At 27.3% G+C, this 15,504-nt stretch overlaps 1 protein-coding gene across 1 annotated transcript; it reads right to left on the bottom strand.

Annotated features, from left to right (window-relative positions):
• Positions 1-6,214: 6,214 nt before the first annotated feature.
• On the bottom strand, positions 6,215-7,909 carry LOC112740713 (uncharacterized). Its single transcript, XM_025789307.3, has 2 exons — positions 7,724-7,909; positions 6,215-7,039 (listed from the first exon to the last, which is right to left on the bottom strand). The coding sequence occupies exons 1-2, from the start codon at positions 7,818-7,820 to the stop codon at positions 6,756-6,758; spliced, it is 381 nt and encodes a 126-aa protein (XP_025645092.1). The 5' UTR covers positions 7,821-7,909; the 3' UTR covers positions 6,215-6,755.
• Between the last annotated feature and the right edge of the window lie 7,595 nt (positions 7,910-15,504).

Genomic DNA, 15,504 nt, shown 5'->3' with positions numbered 1-15,504 from the left:
TTGCTGGTTCTCTAACATCCCTTGTTACAAAATTCATGAGGCAAAAATAAAAATTTAGATTTATTGATTGAATCATGTGCCTTATGTAACTAAAATAAAAATTGAGATTTATTTGATGTTTCCTGCAAGAAAAGAAAGGAATGGAGAGAGAGAAGATACCTTCCATTGTTCATCATGAAAAAGTTAGAGAAGTATCCTTGTAAAACTTGGCCTTGGAGTCGAGGTAGGAGTCCAGCAAGTCCATCATCCTCATCACCTGCGCTGCAAACGGCGACGCAGCTGCCTTCTCATCCTCTTTCCCATTCTGCCCCTGATTCTCGCCGTGGGGCCTACTGGTGGAATCTGCGCGCTCGATCTTCGAATGCTCCTTGAAAACCTGCTCCAACGACTCGTTGTAATCACTAACTAACTAACTAACTTCCCATAACGGCATAATTAAGAAAAATAAGTTATATCGATAATATTTCATTAGAATCATCCATATAACTCAACGAAACATCATACAAATTACAAACCACTCACAAAGCTCAAACACCAAATAACTAGAAAGCACATGCAAAATTATTAGACAATTATCATTTCCCTCAACACCACCCCCTCCAAATAAATAAATAAAATCATTAGTGACGGGTTGGATTTACCGATATATATTAGTTTGGGCCAAGATTATAATTTCTTTTCGGCTCATATTAAAACAAATAAAAGGCCTTTAATTTTTTTTTTGGGTCGGTGAATTGGACAACCTCTAATCCTAAGTACCCCAATGAATTGGACAACCCTAATCCTAAGTACGCCACAACACACCCACACACTCTTCATATATTTTATTTTTATCATATTTTTCCTCAATTGCATTCTCTAAGGTTTGAACCCTAGACTTTGAGGTAGAAAAGAGAAAAAAATACCATTAGAGCCAAGACTCATTGACAAAGGCCTTTAATTTGACAAACACTAATTAAAACTCCAAATTCATTAAAAAAAAAAAAGATTCAAATTAAAGTCTTAGATAGTATACACACATACATACCTACGCATAGGTATATTTGAATTTGAAATTAGTAAATTACAACACACATGCATGGAGAAGTTATAGCATTAGTGTTTGAATTGTCCACAAGTGATTTTTTTTTTTTAACTTTTTAACTCATCAAAAATTATAATATTAATATTTAGTATAATTTTTAAAATTAATTTACAACTTTTTAAAAAATTATTTAAAGTATTTATAAAAAATTAAAAAAGATTTATAATAAAAAGTTTCTTTTATTATTTTTCTTTTAAAATAAGTATTTTTATAAAAAAATTAAATATAAAATAACTTATTTATAAATTATTTTTAAAATAAATCATAATTTTTTAAATGTCTTTTCTAATTTCTAGTGAAAGAGTGAAAATCATTACTACGGCCCCGCTTTTAAAAAGCTAGTTTACACATATGGAGGCCGTGAATAAATCATGAATCAGGTATCATGAATCAATTACTATATTCTAACTTTTTATTTATCTTATGAAGAAATTCTTTCCTTTAGAGTTGAGTCACCAAGAATCAAACTATAAAGTTTTAGAGTTGAGCCCTAGGTCTTCCTAAAACCCAATTCCACTGCATCATCATTTACATATTCATGCCTCAAAGTGATTTTTATCAACTAGTAATTTTGTGTGACACTCTGGTTCTTTATGTTATACTTAACAAAACTAAATTTTTTTTTGCCTATTTAATGATAGGATATATATATGATTGCATAAAAGTAACAAAAATATTTCTCTTTCATATGACATATTTTTTACTTATATCTTTAAATATCTTGATATTTGATCTAAACAAGACACAAAAGAACAAAATTTCATATCTCAAAAATGATGGTGCAATAAAGCAATCAAAAGAAAAATGCACAGCAAATAACACGGTTATGGAAGAAGACGATGATGAAAGCATTCTTCCACCATCAACTACGGCGACATTATCCTCTCACAAGTACTTAATGATGAATGACATTGTTAAAGACGTCTTACAAGAATTTGTGAATCTCACAAAACAAATGATCAACTCGAGTAATCAAGTTAGGAAACTAGCTATCCAAAATGAGAATTTCTTAAAAAAGTCTCAAAGTCGAGTTGAAGTGCTATTAAAATACATAGATTTTTTAGAAGACAATCAAGCGATGTCTGAACAAGGAGAAGATCTTTTAAAAAATCAAGGATAAGAGATCTGATGTCTAGTTTCTATTTTTGCTGCTGTGGCTGAAAAACTTGTTTCTAAAATACTGTTTTTGTTATTTCTAAGTCTTTGGATACTTTTGAAATTATTTATTTTCTTTGGATAACTGTAATATTGACTCCTTGATAATGCTTTAACACTAATTCTGATGCCTGTTTTGCTCTGATAGGTTGATTATTGAACTTTTATTGCTATTATCATCATTTTTGTGCAGGTTTACTCACTTACCTTTCTTGATAACAAAAAAGGGGAGTAAGAGTGAAAATGAATTGAAATATTTATGATGCTTGAGGTAGGCTGCAGTTTCTATTTTGAAATTATTATTTTCAGCTTTGATTGTGAATATTAATTACACTTGTTTTTTTTTATCATAACTCTTATTAGTATCTGATTTTTTTATTAAGTAACTCTGATTAATGTTGGTTTTAAGGTTGTTTGATAATGCTTTTTGATCAGATTAACATTCTTATAAATAATTGCTAATGATCAATCTGGTTGGCTCATATATAAATTTTTTTGAAAAGTTAGGATGTTTGGCATTGCTTCTATGTGAATTTGTTATTATCAAGTTGAAAAATATAAATATTTAGGCAAGTCTAGTGATTAAAAGAAATAGGGAGTTTCACATCAAAGTAAACATCAAAGAAAAGTTCCTAAAACTCTTTCCATCTTTTTTCAATTCATTTTATAATATTTGTCGTCAAGAAAAAAATTGTTGAATTTAAAGAACTAACAACATATTATAGATGATGCTAAATATTATTATTGAATTAAAAGTCAATTATAAGTGTGATTAGTTTGTTTAGTAGGGGTGCATAGATCCGGTCCAGTTCGAAGGTCTGGCCCGATCCCGAACACTTTAGGAGCTAATTTGGTGTGATTTCATCGGGTTTAGGGCCGGATAAGAGTCTCAAAAATAGACCCGGTTATTATTTCGGGTCAGGTCCGAACCATAGCTTGGGTCACCCGAAGTCGGCCCGGTCATCATACACAATTAATATTTTGTGTTATTAGTGATGGATCATGACTATTCTTATGTGGAATTTAAGCATTGTAAACCTTAATATTTTGTGTTATTAGTCATTATAAGACTATAAATTAATGTTTTATGTTTAGAATACATAAGACTTTAGACTAATGCATAATATTGTGTTATTTGTATTGATTTAAATATTTGGTATTATTAGACAATATTAGTATTGATTGTGGTTTTGCTTTAGTATTGATTGTGGTTATGCTTTAATTTTAAAGAATGGTTGGTTCTTGTTATATTTTTCTAAGTGAATTTTACCATGTTAAATAATGGTTGGAGTCTTGGAAATTTGGATATTTTTATATGCTAGCTTACAAGAAGGTATCAACGTAATGTAATGTTAATGACCTGATTTTCACCCGGTATAATTGTGGCCCGAAAGTGTATTGATTTCATCGGGTCTAGGATCGGATTCGGGTCTAATAAATAGACCTGGTGTATAGTTCGGGTCGAGTCTGAGTCACATCAAACCCGACTTCACCCGAACTATTTACACCCCTTTGTTTAGTATGTAAAAAATTAAACTAATCAACACTGGCCTAAGAAGCATGAAAACAGGCCTATACACACACAATCATGGACCATGAAATATTTGTTACCGTCACAAATCATTTCCATAAAAACAAAAGCAAGCATTTAGCCAAAAGAAAAAAGAGAAAGCATCTGGACCAAGAATAAGCCTAAGCCCATCTTAAGAGATCCAAGCCCATTCACTTATATGGTTGCTAGTTATCACTAACCAAATTGAAGAAAAGTAATTCATTTCCATCAAAACCAAATCATAGCATCGAACCAAACTTTCTCTTGACTCTTTTTCATCACCCACATGAAAACTCAGAAGTAAAACAAGAAAAAAGAGAAGTTCTAATTAGGGCAAAAACAAAGTATAAAAAGTAGGTTACCAATTCAATCAAAGAAAAAAAAAGTTAAAGAAGTTAAGGCTAAAGGCAAGAAGTCATATTTGAAGGGTAAATCGCAAAAAATATTTCTACATTTATGTTTCATTGAAATTCGATGAAAAAATCTTCTCCTTGAATGCACTGAAGTAAAAAGTTCAAGAATCAGACTTGGAGTTAAAGCAAGAATAAAGGGCTCAGATTCTAGAAGTAAGATGAAAAAGGTTGAAAGAGAAGATAGAAGATATAAAGACATATAAGATTAAATCACTACTTCTACTCTATCTCTCTTCTCTGTGACACTGTTGTTTCTATTGATTTTGGAGAAGAAAAATTCAAACATGTGTAAGCCAAAGTTTAAGTTTTGGAAGCTTCACTCCTCTACTAAAAGGTGAACAGCTAAGGATTGAAGTAAGGAATGAAAGCACAAAGTTTGGGTTCGCATAGTTTACAGAGCTATTGCCTTCTTCTCTTTTATGGTTCTCATTGAATATTTTATTTTTTCAGTTTAGTCTTTCTTTGTTTCAATGGAAAAAAGGCAACACAGTGAAGATTGTAAGAAAAAGTCATTGAGTGAAAAAATGCAGAAACAGTTAGACTTGGAAAAAAGCCAATGTTTATTCCATAAATTTTTTGTACATTTTCCTGTTTTGTTGTCATGATCCTGAGGAGATTTCATTGCAAGTTGGGTGAGCATTTTGCTGATGAAAGCTAAGGTGACTTCCTAGTCAAATCTGGTTTGGGTTAGAAACTGAATTTGTCCCAAATAGGATTGCGTAGAATCTTAGGAAAATTGGTATTTGTAATTTTGTTCAAAGATAGTAAAATTTTGTCATTGTTGTGATGGAGACCGAATGTAGGCTACATTATACTGAGTAGCTGAATCAGAATATATGACTGTATAACTTCTCTTTGTCTTCTCTGATTCTGGTTTTGCACTTTAGGAGACAAAATAAAGAAAAAATTATTCTAAAAGACTATTAGGAATATTTAATTATTAAAAAAGACCTTTAATACCAAAATTATTAAGAAGGACCAAATCTTTTTATAATATTTAAGAAGAAGAACCAAATCTTTTTTATAAGGAGATAAATATATCGATAACTATTTTTTTATTTATTTTTTATAATCTTTAATATATGCTGTTTGATTCTCAACGCTATATAGATATGTATGAATATTCACTTGGGATTAATTAGTTAATTAATTTTAAAAAAATTACTTTAAAAGATCGTTAGGGAGATTTAATTATTAAAATATCGATTCTTAACTATTTATTTATTTTTTTTATAATTTTTATATTAACAATTTTTTTTCTAAAATTTTAGTGATTTTTATTATTTATTTATTTATTTCTTTTATAATCTTTTGTCCTTTTTTTGTTAGGTAAAGATCACAAAAATAAATAAATAAATAAATAAAAATTACTAAAATTTTAAGAGAAATAAAATTTATCAATATAAATATTATAAAAAATAAATAAAAAAATAATTAAAGATATATTTATCTCCTTATAAAAAGATTTGGTTCTTCTTCTTAAATATTATAAAAAAATTTGGTCCTTCTTAATAATTTTAATATTAAACATTTTTTTAATAATTAAATCTTCTTAACGGTCCTTTAAAATAATTTTCTCCAAAACAAAATTGTATCCTAATTATTCTATCCAACTATACTTCACAGTAATACTCTTTTTACGTAGTTCTATTTTGACTCCTTCTTTAATAAGAGATATAATAAAAGTATCTCCTACTTTTCTATAAGAAGTGACTCAACAGAATCTAAAATGATACATTCAGTTTGAAAAAAAAACAAATAAAATTAAAAAAATTCTAAATTCAACTTTCATTCTCTAAACCACTTATATCTATTATCTTCGTTTTAAAAATATGTTTTTTTACTTATCTTTTTATTTTTTACGTTCATTGAAAAGTAATTAAATTTCTAGAAATTAAGATTCATAATGATATCCTTCATCACCGCCAAATTAAATTATTGGTGCATAATCAACATGAAGTAGTGCTCTACCTGATTTACCAATTTAAAAATAAAATTTTGGAACAAATCTTAACCTTGAGCTAATATTATTGTAGATTAATTAAACATAAAAAAGCCAATATTCCTTTTTCCCTGATGAAAATTAAAGCTCAAACCATATAATTTAATTTCACAAACATACACCACATTACAAGCTCAAAACTAATTAACATGCGTACACCTCTCTTTCACACAAACTAAAAAAGTACATAGAAATTGAAACCAATACATTGAGATCGCTTATTTATTCTACTGGCTAGTAAAATAAAAACATACACACTGGTAGATACGTGCATACAATATAGAACAAGGAGTTCAGATTATGCATTTGGACATAGTCAAAACTCGCGTACAATTATTTTTATATAAAATTAATAGTAAAAAACTTAGAGATATATAATTTTAAAAATTTGATTAAATTATTATCTAATAATTATCAACTTTTAATATTATATAAAAATAACTGTACCTGAATTTTCACTTTGGATATATATATATATTAAACGGAAACAGAGTTAATTTAATATGAATTATTGTTTGTTCTTAGACGACCTCAATTATTAATGAAGGCTTAATTATTAGGTGGCGAGCAACGACGCGTGTATGGATTATTAATGCATCCTCTATATGGAGTATTGGCCGTAGGATTAGGAGGTGTTGTTCCGTAAACATTGCGATTAGCAACAGAGGCAACAGGATTAGGAGGTGGTGGATGATATGCTCCTCCTCTTCCATATGGATTATTTCCAAAAGCAGGTGCTCCTCGACTAGATCCAATAGGAGTATTGGGACGAGGAGGTGGAGGTGGAGGTGAAGGTTCTTTTCCAGGTCTTGCTCCTCGATTATATGGATCACCTGCATTGAGTTTGTCATTCACAATTTCTTTATTTTGACAAATTTATTTTTAAGGAAACAAAATTGACAAATCGTTTTCTTATTTATATTTTAGAGAAAGCCGATCAGTATTTAACCAACAAAAAAGTGAGTAATTTCACATCATTAGATATAATCTCGTACCATTAAAAATACTAATTAATGACTATAAATTACAAAACCTATTGTCCCTAATATTCTTCTATATTTTATATCAATATTGTATTAGCCAAAATAATTATTTTTTATCTTTTAAAAGTTTAAATAATTTAATATATTTTTTATCAATATTTTTTTAAGAATTAATTTAGCCACAGAAAAAATTGATCAGCACCCATTTGATATTTCACTCAAATAGCAAATATAACATATATCAAGTTTATCATCATTGTTGTTGTATCCTTGCTTTTGGCTTCTGTAATCTTCCTTCCCTTCTCAATATAAAAATTAGCCTTCATCTTATGACTATTAGGAAATATTAAAGATTAGAATTCAATTTTCCTTTTAATTTATTTGCATGCATGGGTTTAGTTTATAGTCTTACAATAAGGTGTATGTAGTAGTAAGGGTTATGCAAGTAAATTATATGTCTTACTAACTAATTATTAATAGCCACATATATAATGTCATACTTAGTATACTAATTTAAGGAATACTCTATCTTACCTTTGATTGGTTGAACTTCTCGAGCTGCTAGAGTAGTTGAAGAGAGTAGGAAGGGCATGGAAGCCAAAAGTAAGAATGCAATATAAATGGCCTTCATGCTGTGATTATAATGAAACTACTATACTATAGTGTATATGTTGTTATATATGTTTTTTCTTTTTTTCTTTTTTTCTTTTTTTCATGGCTATATGTCCCAAGCTGTTGTGTATTTATATTGCCCCAATACCGTGTATGGAGGGGAGGGAAGGGATTTCAAATTTTCAATTACGCATATAGATGTTAAAGTCTAAAATAGACTTAATAAATATATTAATAAGAGTCATGTTAACAAATGTCCGAAAATTACTGATTAGTTAAAATGTTAATTAACAAAAAATGTTTTTATAAAAAAAAACTAATAGTTACGTTTTGAACTTAATTTTAATATGTTTATTAATAAATAAAAGATAAAGATTATTTTTTGTCTCTTAAGTTTGGCAAAAATTTTAAAAATATCTTTAAGTTTTATTTTGTTTTAATTTTGTCCCAAAAATTTTCGATTTATATTAAATATATCTCTCGCAACTAATTTTTCAAAAAATTAGGATCAATTTAATAATAATTTTATAAGAACAACCTTCAATACAAACAAATTAAGTATAATTTTCATGCATTATTGTTGGATTGGTCTTAAATTTTTTAAAAATTTAATTGTCGATGGCAACATATTTGATACAAATTAAAACAAAATAAAACTTATGAATATTCTTAAAATTTTTGTCAAACTTAAGAAATAAAAAATATACTTTACCCATAAATAAAAAATTCTACTAATAGCAATTTTAATTAATATTCTAATTAGAGTAATTATTACAAAAAAAATCATAAATTAATGGGAAGACTTGGTCAGTGGATTATGATGGGTTAATTAATATGATAATTTAAATATTTATCGATGTAGAATCGTTGAGTAATAGGAGCTACCGAGCTACCATATTATTCTATGTCATAGGAATAAAATATTTGCTGGTAAAAAGACCTAAAATCTTATTTGATTCAAATATAAATAAAATTGAATTTCTGATAATATAGAGAGAGGGAAAGTATAAAATCTAACTTTTAGTTATTATATTTATATATGAGAAAGTATAATAAATTAGTTTTTAGTTAGCCAACTTTAAGATTTAAATTTATAGTTTAAAATTAAACATTTATAATCTAAAATTTAAGACAATATAATTTTTAAAAAATTTAATTTGTTGATGTTGCGGCAGAAAAGAGTATATATAGTTTGGGTAATGTAATGTTAATAGAAATTTAGTGTACAAAATTAATATTAATTGATCGTCACACTTGCCGTTGACTAGAAAAATGACAAAGCCGAAGACTATACTTTAACATTAGCATCTATCAACTCTATATATAAACATATATCAATTAACAAAATTTATTACTATTATTCAGGTAATCTAGAGGGACTACAAGTAGTCAAAATTTTCCCTTTATAAAATCTAGTGATTGCTTTGTTCACCATTTATAATTATTTCATAGACGAATTCAAAGGTTTATTTTCTTGTCCCTTATTACCTTCACTTGACTAAACCTAAGATTGTATTATGCGTATGAAACCGTTCATGACCAATGTATACATATAATTTTTAGGAGTGATAGGGTCAGTAAATTTTGTATTTTGTAATTATTATTTAGCTATTAATAATATTTTTAATGGTATGAAATTACATCCAATAGTGAGAGACCATTCATTTTTTTTTATGACTAAGTACTGATCAGATTATTAAAAAACTGCTGACCCCTAAACTTTTTCTATAAATTTTCTGCGTCAAGCTTAATAAAATAAAAAACATATCGAACGTAAGCAGATCATGCCATTACCAAAAAAAAAAAAAAAAAAACCCTAAGAATACATATGAACGAACTATTCAAATTTCTAAGTGAAAAAAATGGATGGACGAAGATTGGTAACTATTCAAATCATGTTCTTCCTATCCTCATGAAAAACAGAATTAAAATAATGTAATCACCATATACCATGAAATAACTGCATGAATTAAACAAAGCACTAATGCAAAATGAAATTGGTCATTCCAATTTTTGCCCATACATTCCGATCAAACAAGACATATATTTCCAAATTTAGCCAGTAACTCGTTCCCCGCTTGACTATTCAAACTAGAGATGTACATAAATTGGATGAGGTGGGATTCGTCTTGATTCGAATCTTATTTTAAATAATGATCGGATTTATTTTTGATACTCTTATTTAGCTCTAAATCTAGTAAAATTATACTACTTTTAGATTACGCTAAAATCATGTCTAAATCGGTGAAGTTTGAATTTTGATAAATTTTGCGTCAAAAAACAATGATGCACTTATTTATAAAGAAGAAAAAAATATACTTGTTACTGAGAAATTAATATCCATATTTGAACTTGAATTTGTCAATAAATTCTAATTTCGTGTTTTTTTTTTTTATTTTCTAATTTAACTAAGTGTGATTAAAAATAGGTTTAATTACTCTGTTGGTTCCTATAGTTTCGTAAAATTTTCAATTAGATCCCTATACTTTTTTCCTTTTTAATTGGGTTCTTGCACTAATTTTTTTTTTCAATTAAGTCCCTCTTAGTAGTAATTGGCTTAATTTTATAGGGACACAACTAAAAAAAAAAAAGAATTGGTATAGGGACCTAAATAAAAGGAAAAAAAAAGTGTAGGGACTCAATTAAAAAAAAATTGGTGCAAGGACTCAATTAAAAGAAAAAAAAAGTATAGGGATCTAATTGAAAATTTCGCAAAACTATAAGGACTTACAAAGTAATTAAACCTTAAAAATAAAACAATAAGCTTATAATAATATAACAGAATATTAGAATTAATTTAAAATATATATACCTTTTTTAGTCCCTTTAAAGGACACATAGGGCTAAGTGAAGCTGGGTTCAATTTAATCCGGACCCAATCTTAAATAATATGATCGAACCATGTACACTCCTTATTCAAACAAGACATATATTTCCAAAAACCATTAGTGATGGGTTGAATTTACCATGATTAGTTTGGGCCAAAATAATATTTGTTCTTTTGGTCTCAAAGCCTAAAAAATGCTTTTTATTTGACAAACAATTATTAAAGCCTTACGGCCTTACAGTTTTGTTACGCACATACACGTACGTGTAGGTAAATTTGAATTTGAAATTACAGCACACACGTAGACGATACATATTACATCTATTACTCTATTAATATATATTAATATATATTATATTATATTTTATATATGAGAAAGTTTAGGAATTAACATTTTTATTAAGGATCTCGCTAGGGAGACAATGGACTATTTGTACAATGTGTACAATGGATTATTGAGTTACAAAATGAACATCCCCATACTATTTAGAATAACCATACGAGTACTAGCGATAATAAACATCTTCCCAAAAGCTTAAACTAATTTTGGGGTTCACCAAGAATCGAACTCTTGACCTTTCGGATCTAGCGCTCTAATACTATGTCATGATACCACTCATCCCAAAAACTTCAGCTAATGAGAAAAGGTAACACTAATGATTATATCTCTAATACTTCCTAAACCTCCATTGTACACATTGTATAAATATTCCATTGGCTCCTCATACTTTCCTTTTTATTAAAATTTGGCTAACACTTAATCAGCAAAAAAAAAAAAAATCTCATACCATTAAAAACACTAATAATGACTAATTAATGACTACAAATTACAAAATTTGTTGGACTTCTAGTACTTCTCATTATATATAAAAAATAAGAATCACTACAAAAAAAAATATGTTTTAGTGACAATTTTTTAGTGGTAATAATATAATGACCATTAATTCTTTAATTTAAGTTATATTTTTACAACAATTATATATTTGCCGTTATTACTATATTTTATAATGGTAATTGTCTTTATTGCCACTAATAAATACAAAAAAAAAATTTGTCTGTAAAAAATTTTTAGTGGCCATAGAATATGGCTAATATTATTATTATTAAAATATTTTTTAATAAAAAATTTTAGTGGCTATAAAATTATGATCAGTATTATTCTTATTAAAATTATATTGTAATAAAAAAATATTATTATTATTATCACTATCTTTTTAATAAAATATTTTTAATGGTCATAAAATTATGGCTAGTGTTATTTTTATTAAAATAATTTTGTATCTAAATTAAAGAAATAAGAGATTCAGAGAAATCAAAGAAAGTGATCTTAGAGAAGAGAGAGCCTAACCTCACCGTCGAAGCTCGCCGTAGCAGTCGCTGCCGCCCTCGCCGCCGTAGTTCAGATCAAGCAACTGTGCTCTTTGACTTAGATCCTTCTATCATTTTCTATGTTGTTCAGAGAAGAGAAAGGCTCATATCTATCTGTTTCTATCCTTCTCTCTCATTTTCGATTTAGGGCTCACGAACTCGCTCTTTGATTCAGATCCTTCTTGCAGCTCCAATCTGCTCCTTTAGGTATCGCCGAGTCGACTCGTTCGCAACTTCGATTTACTGTACTCTCTTTTACAACTCCTTCATTTCATTCTCTTACAAGTTAGATCTTCGCGTTTGCGTTACTCATTATTTTCACTGTTTTAGATCTTGCGGTTTCAGTTCTTAAGTTTCGAATTTAGTTTTTTGCTATTAATGCTAATTTTTGTTCGTGCAACTGAAGCTATGTGTCCTCAATTGAACTGTTATTTGGTTTATTTTTATTTTTAATTTAAGATGTGAGATGATAAAGAAATCTGCAATTTGGATGATACCTGATTAATGTTCCTTTGATGTGTGTTTTTAGCTTACGAGCTTAGTTTGAGTGTTTTAATCTATATATAAAACCATAAGATTTGTTATTATTTTTTCAATTTATGTGCGTAACTAAAATTAGACAATCATTTGGGATCAAATGAGTTTTGATCAAGTGACTGCCTCATAGAAATAGGGGATCTGAAGTCTAAACAACTAGAAAATGTTTATTATTATTATTATTTTCATCTTTTTTAATTTATTTTATTTTATTTAATACACTCCTGCATTTATTTGATATTACATTTTCATCCAAACAGCTTGTGTATTAGTTGTAATGTAAGTAGAGTATTAGGTAATGTGTTTAATGGGAGTCTTGTTGATTTCATCTTATTTGGATATCCTTTATTTATTTAATTTTCAATGAATAAAGTAATTCTATGGATCTGCAGTAGTGTATGAACTCCAGGGACATAATGTCATACTTAGAGACTGCATTGAGCAACTAATAGCTATAGAATCATCTAGAGATAGCCTTGTATCTCATCTGAGAGAGGTTTACAGACAGGTAATTTTTATTGTTGCTTTTTTTTTAGAAGTGCTGTAACTTGTAATATGTTATTCTAATTTGGTTTGGTTACCATGAATTCAAGCTGGATTAACTCTGAAGCCAGATTTAGGTTTAAAACTTATCCAGTTATAGAGTAATTATATAGTATCTATTGTCTATGTTTTGATATAGTAGCTCGCCTAAATTTTGTACAATCATTAATCTGAAAATTAGTAAGTTTACTAAGTATGTATTGATTTATGGGCTGCCAGTTTTGTGTTTGATAAAATGCCAAAATAAACTTTTAGGTTTTATTTATGTCTCTCTTTAGTGCATGTGGCAAATAACGATACTGTACTGATTGGTCTATTGATAGCTACTAGATTCTTGAGCTTGGTGAATAGTCAGTTGTTTTATTTTGCTTTGACTGTTCTAGTTTGGGGTCTTTGATCTTTTTTCCTCACTAAAAAATATGTTTCTACTTTGAGATTTATCAATATCCAGTATCTAATATTAGTTTAGGAAGTATTTTTGTAATTAATTATTATAATTTTTATGTAATTTACATGCATTCAATAAACAAATGTAGCCAATAAATTATTTGGTTTTCACTTTAAATATATTTGTCAATGTTGATTTCTAAATAGAGAGGTCTAACACACATTAATTATATTAATTTTGTATAGCAAAATAGGTACAACTTAAGTGAATTCCAAAACCCTTATTTTTTACTAAAACTTTGTATTTGTATTTTTAAGAGTAAAGTATCGTTTTTGTCCTTAATGTTTGTGGTAAGTTTTAAAATTGTCCCTAACATTTTAATCGTTCTATTTAAATCCCTAACGTTTCAAAATTGACTCAATATTGTCCTGGCGCTAGGGATCTGTTAACAGAATTGACGACGGGACAAGATTGAGATGATTTTGAAACATTAGGGACTTAAATAGGACGAAAACATTGGGGATAAAAACAATACATAAAAATAAATTTTAACTTAATTTATCTTTCAATAATATCAATTTTTTACTGTGCATAATATTCAATTATTTTTTAATTACATCTAAATAAATTATACTTAATTACATTACTTTCATTTTAAATAAATTTATTTTTTTATAATTTTAAAAAATTTTGATACATTAGAGACAAAAGATATAATTTATATTTTATTGTATATATATTATTTTTTTCTTTTCTGCAAATTTATATACTAGTCATTCTACAAATATTTTATGATAACTAAAAATCTTTAAGAGTAAAATTATAAAAAAAATTAATTTATTTAAAATGAAAGTAATATGATTAAGTGTAATTTACTTAGATATGATTAAAAAATAATTGAATATTATGTATAGTAAAAAAATGATATTATTGAAGGATAAAATTAAAATTTATTTCTATGTATCGTTTTTGTCTCCAACATTTTCGTCCTATTTAAGTTTCTAACATTTCAAAATCGTCTCAATTTTGTCCTGCGGTCAATTCTGTTAACCTTTCCCTAAACAACATTGAGTCAATTTTAAAACGGATTGAAACATTAGAGATAACTTTGGGACTTATCCCAAACATTGGGGACAAAAACAATATTTTACTCTATTTTTAAATATAGTTACCAATACATACTAACATGTAGTATCTAATTCTTTTGTCTATTTATTTAAATTCTATGATTTTGAATTCTTTATTGTAACTGATATTGTGTATGTTCTGATCTTCTTGACTTTATGAATTCACTGTTTGTGGTGATATGATGCTGCTGCGGTTGCGTGATGGGATCCAAATTGCCATTTTTCATTACAAGAGGTCTTTTAAGTCACGAGGAAGTTAATTGGATTTTAATTTTGGTCATTACACAAGAGGTCCATTTAATTTATTTAAACTTCTATATTTAGCTAGGAGCATAGATAAAAACATGGTAACTAACTTTATTCATTCTAATAAATATCTTTTATCAATGAATCTTCAATTGTTTTTTTTTTTATTTATTTTATCTATTAAAATTCTGCTGGCTAATTAGTTTATAGAAATCTTATTAAATTTCTCTTCTTAAAAATTGTGCTGCATATATATTCCGAAGTGATGTTATAGTATGGTTCTTATTATCAGTTTTTTTTTTTACCCAGGATTTGGACACATAAAATTTTTACTTTAGAGCTGGATTATTTATTTATTTATTTATTTATTTTTGGTGAGTAACAGCTTCAACTTCTATTACTCTATGAAAGGTAACCAATTAAAGTTCTTTTTCATTCTTTTCTTTTTTTTAATATTTTTATTAGAATAATTGGATTATCTTTCTAATTTTTAACGAGTTTAATTATGTGTTTGGATTAGAATTTGTAAATTTAGAAATTAGAATTTAAAATTTTTATGTAAAAGTTTTTATTATGACAAATTTAAAAAATATTTATAAAAATCACTATTATAGATTAGGATTTAGAATTTGCTCTAGTAAATTAAAAAAAAATATTTTTTTTTAAT

This window comes from Arachis hypogaea, chromosome 14, assembly GCF_003086295.3.
Source record: "Arachis hypogaea cultivar Tifrunner chromosome 14, arahy.Tifrunner.gnm2.J5K5, whole genome shotgun sequence".
Classification (NCBI taxonomy): domain Eukaryota; kingdom Viridiplantae; phylum Streptophyta; class Magnoliopsida; order Fabales; family Fabaceae; genus Arachis; species Arachis hypogaea.
Note: the sequence above shows the minus strand (reverse complement) of the source record. Positions and strands in the feature narration are given on the sequence as shown.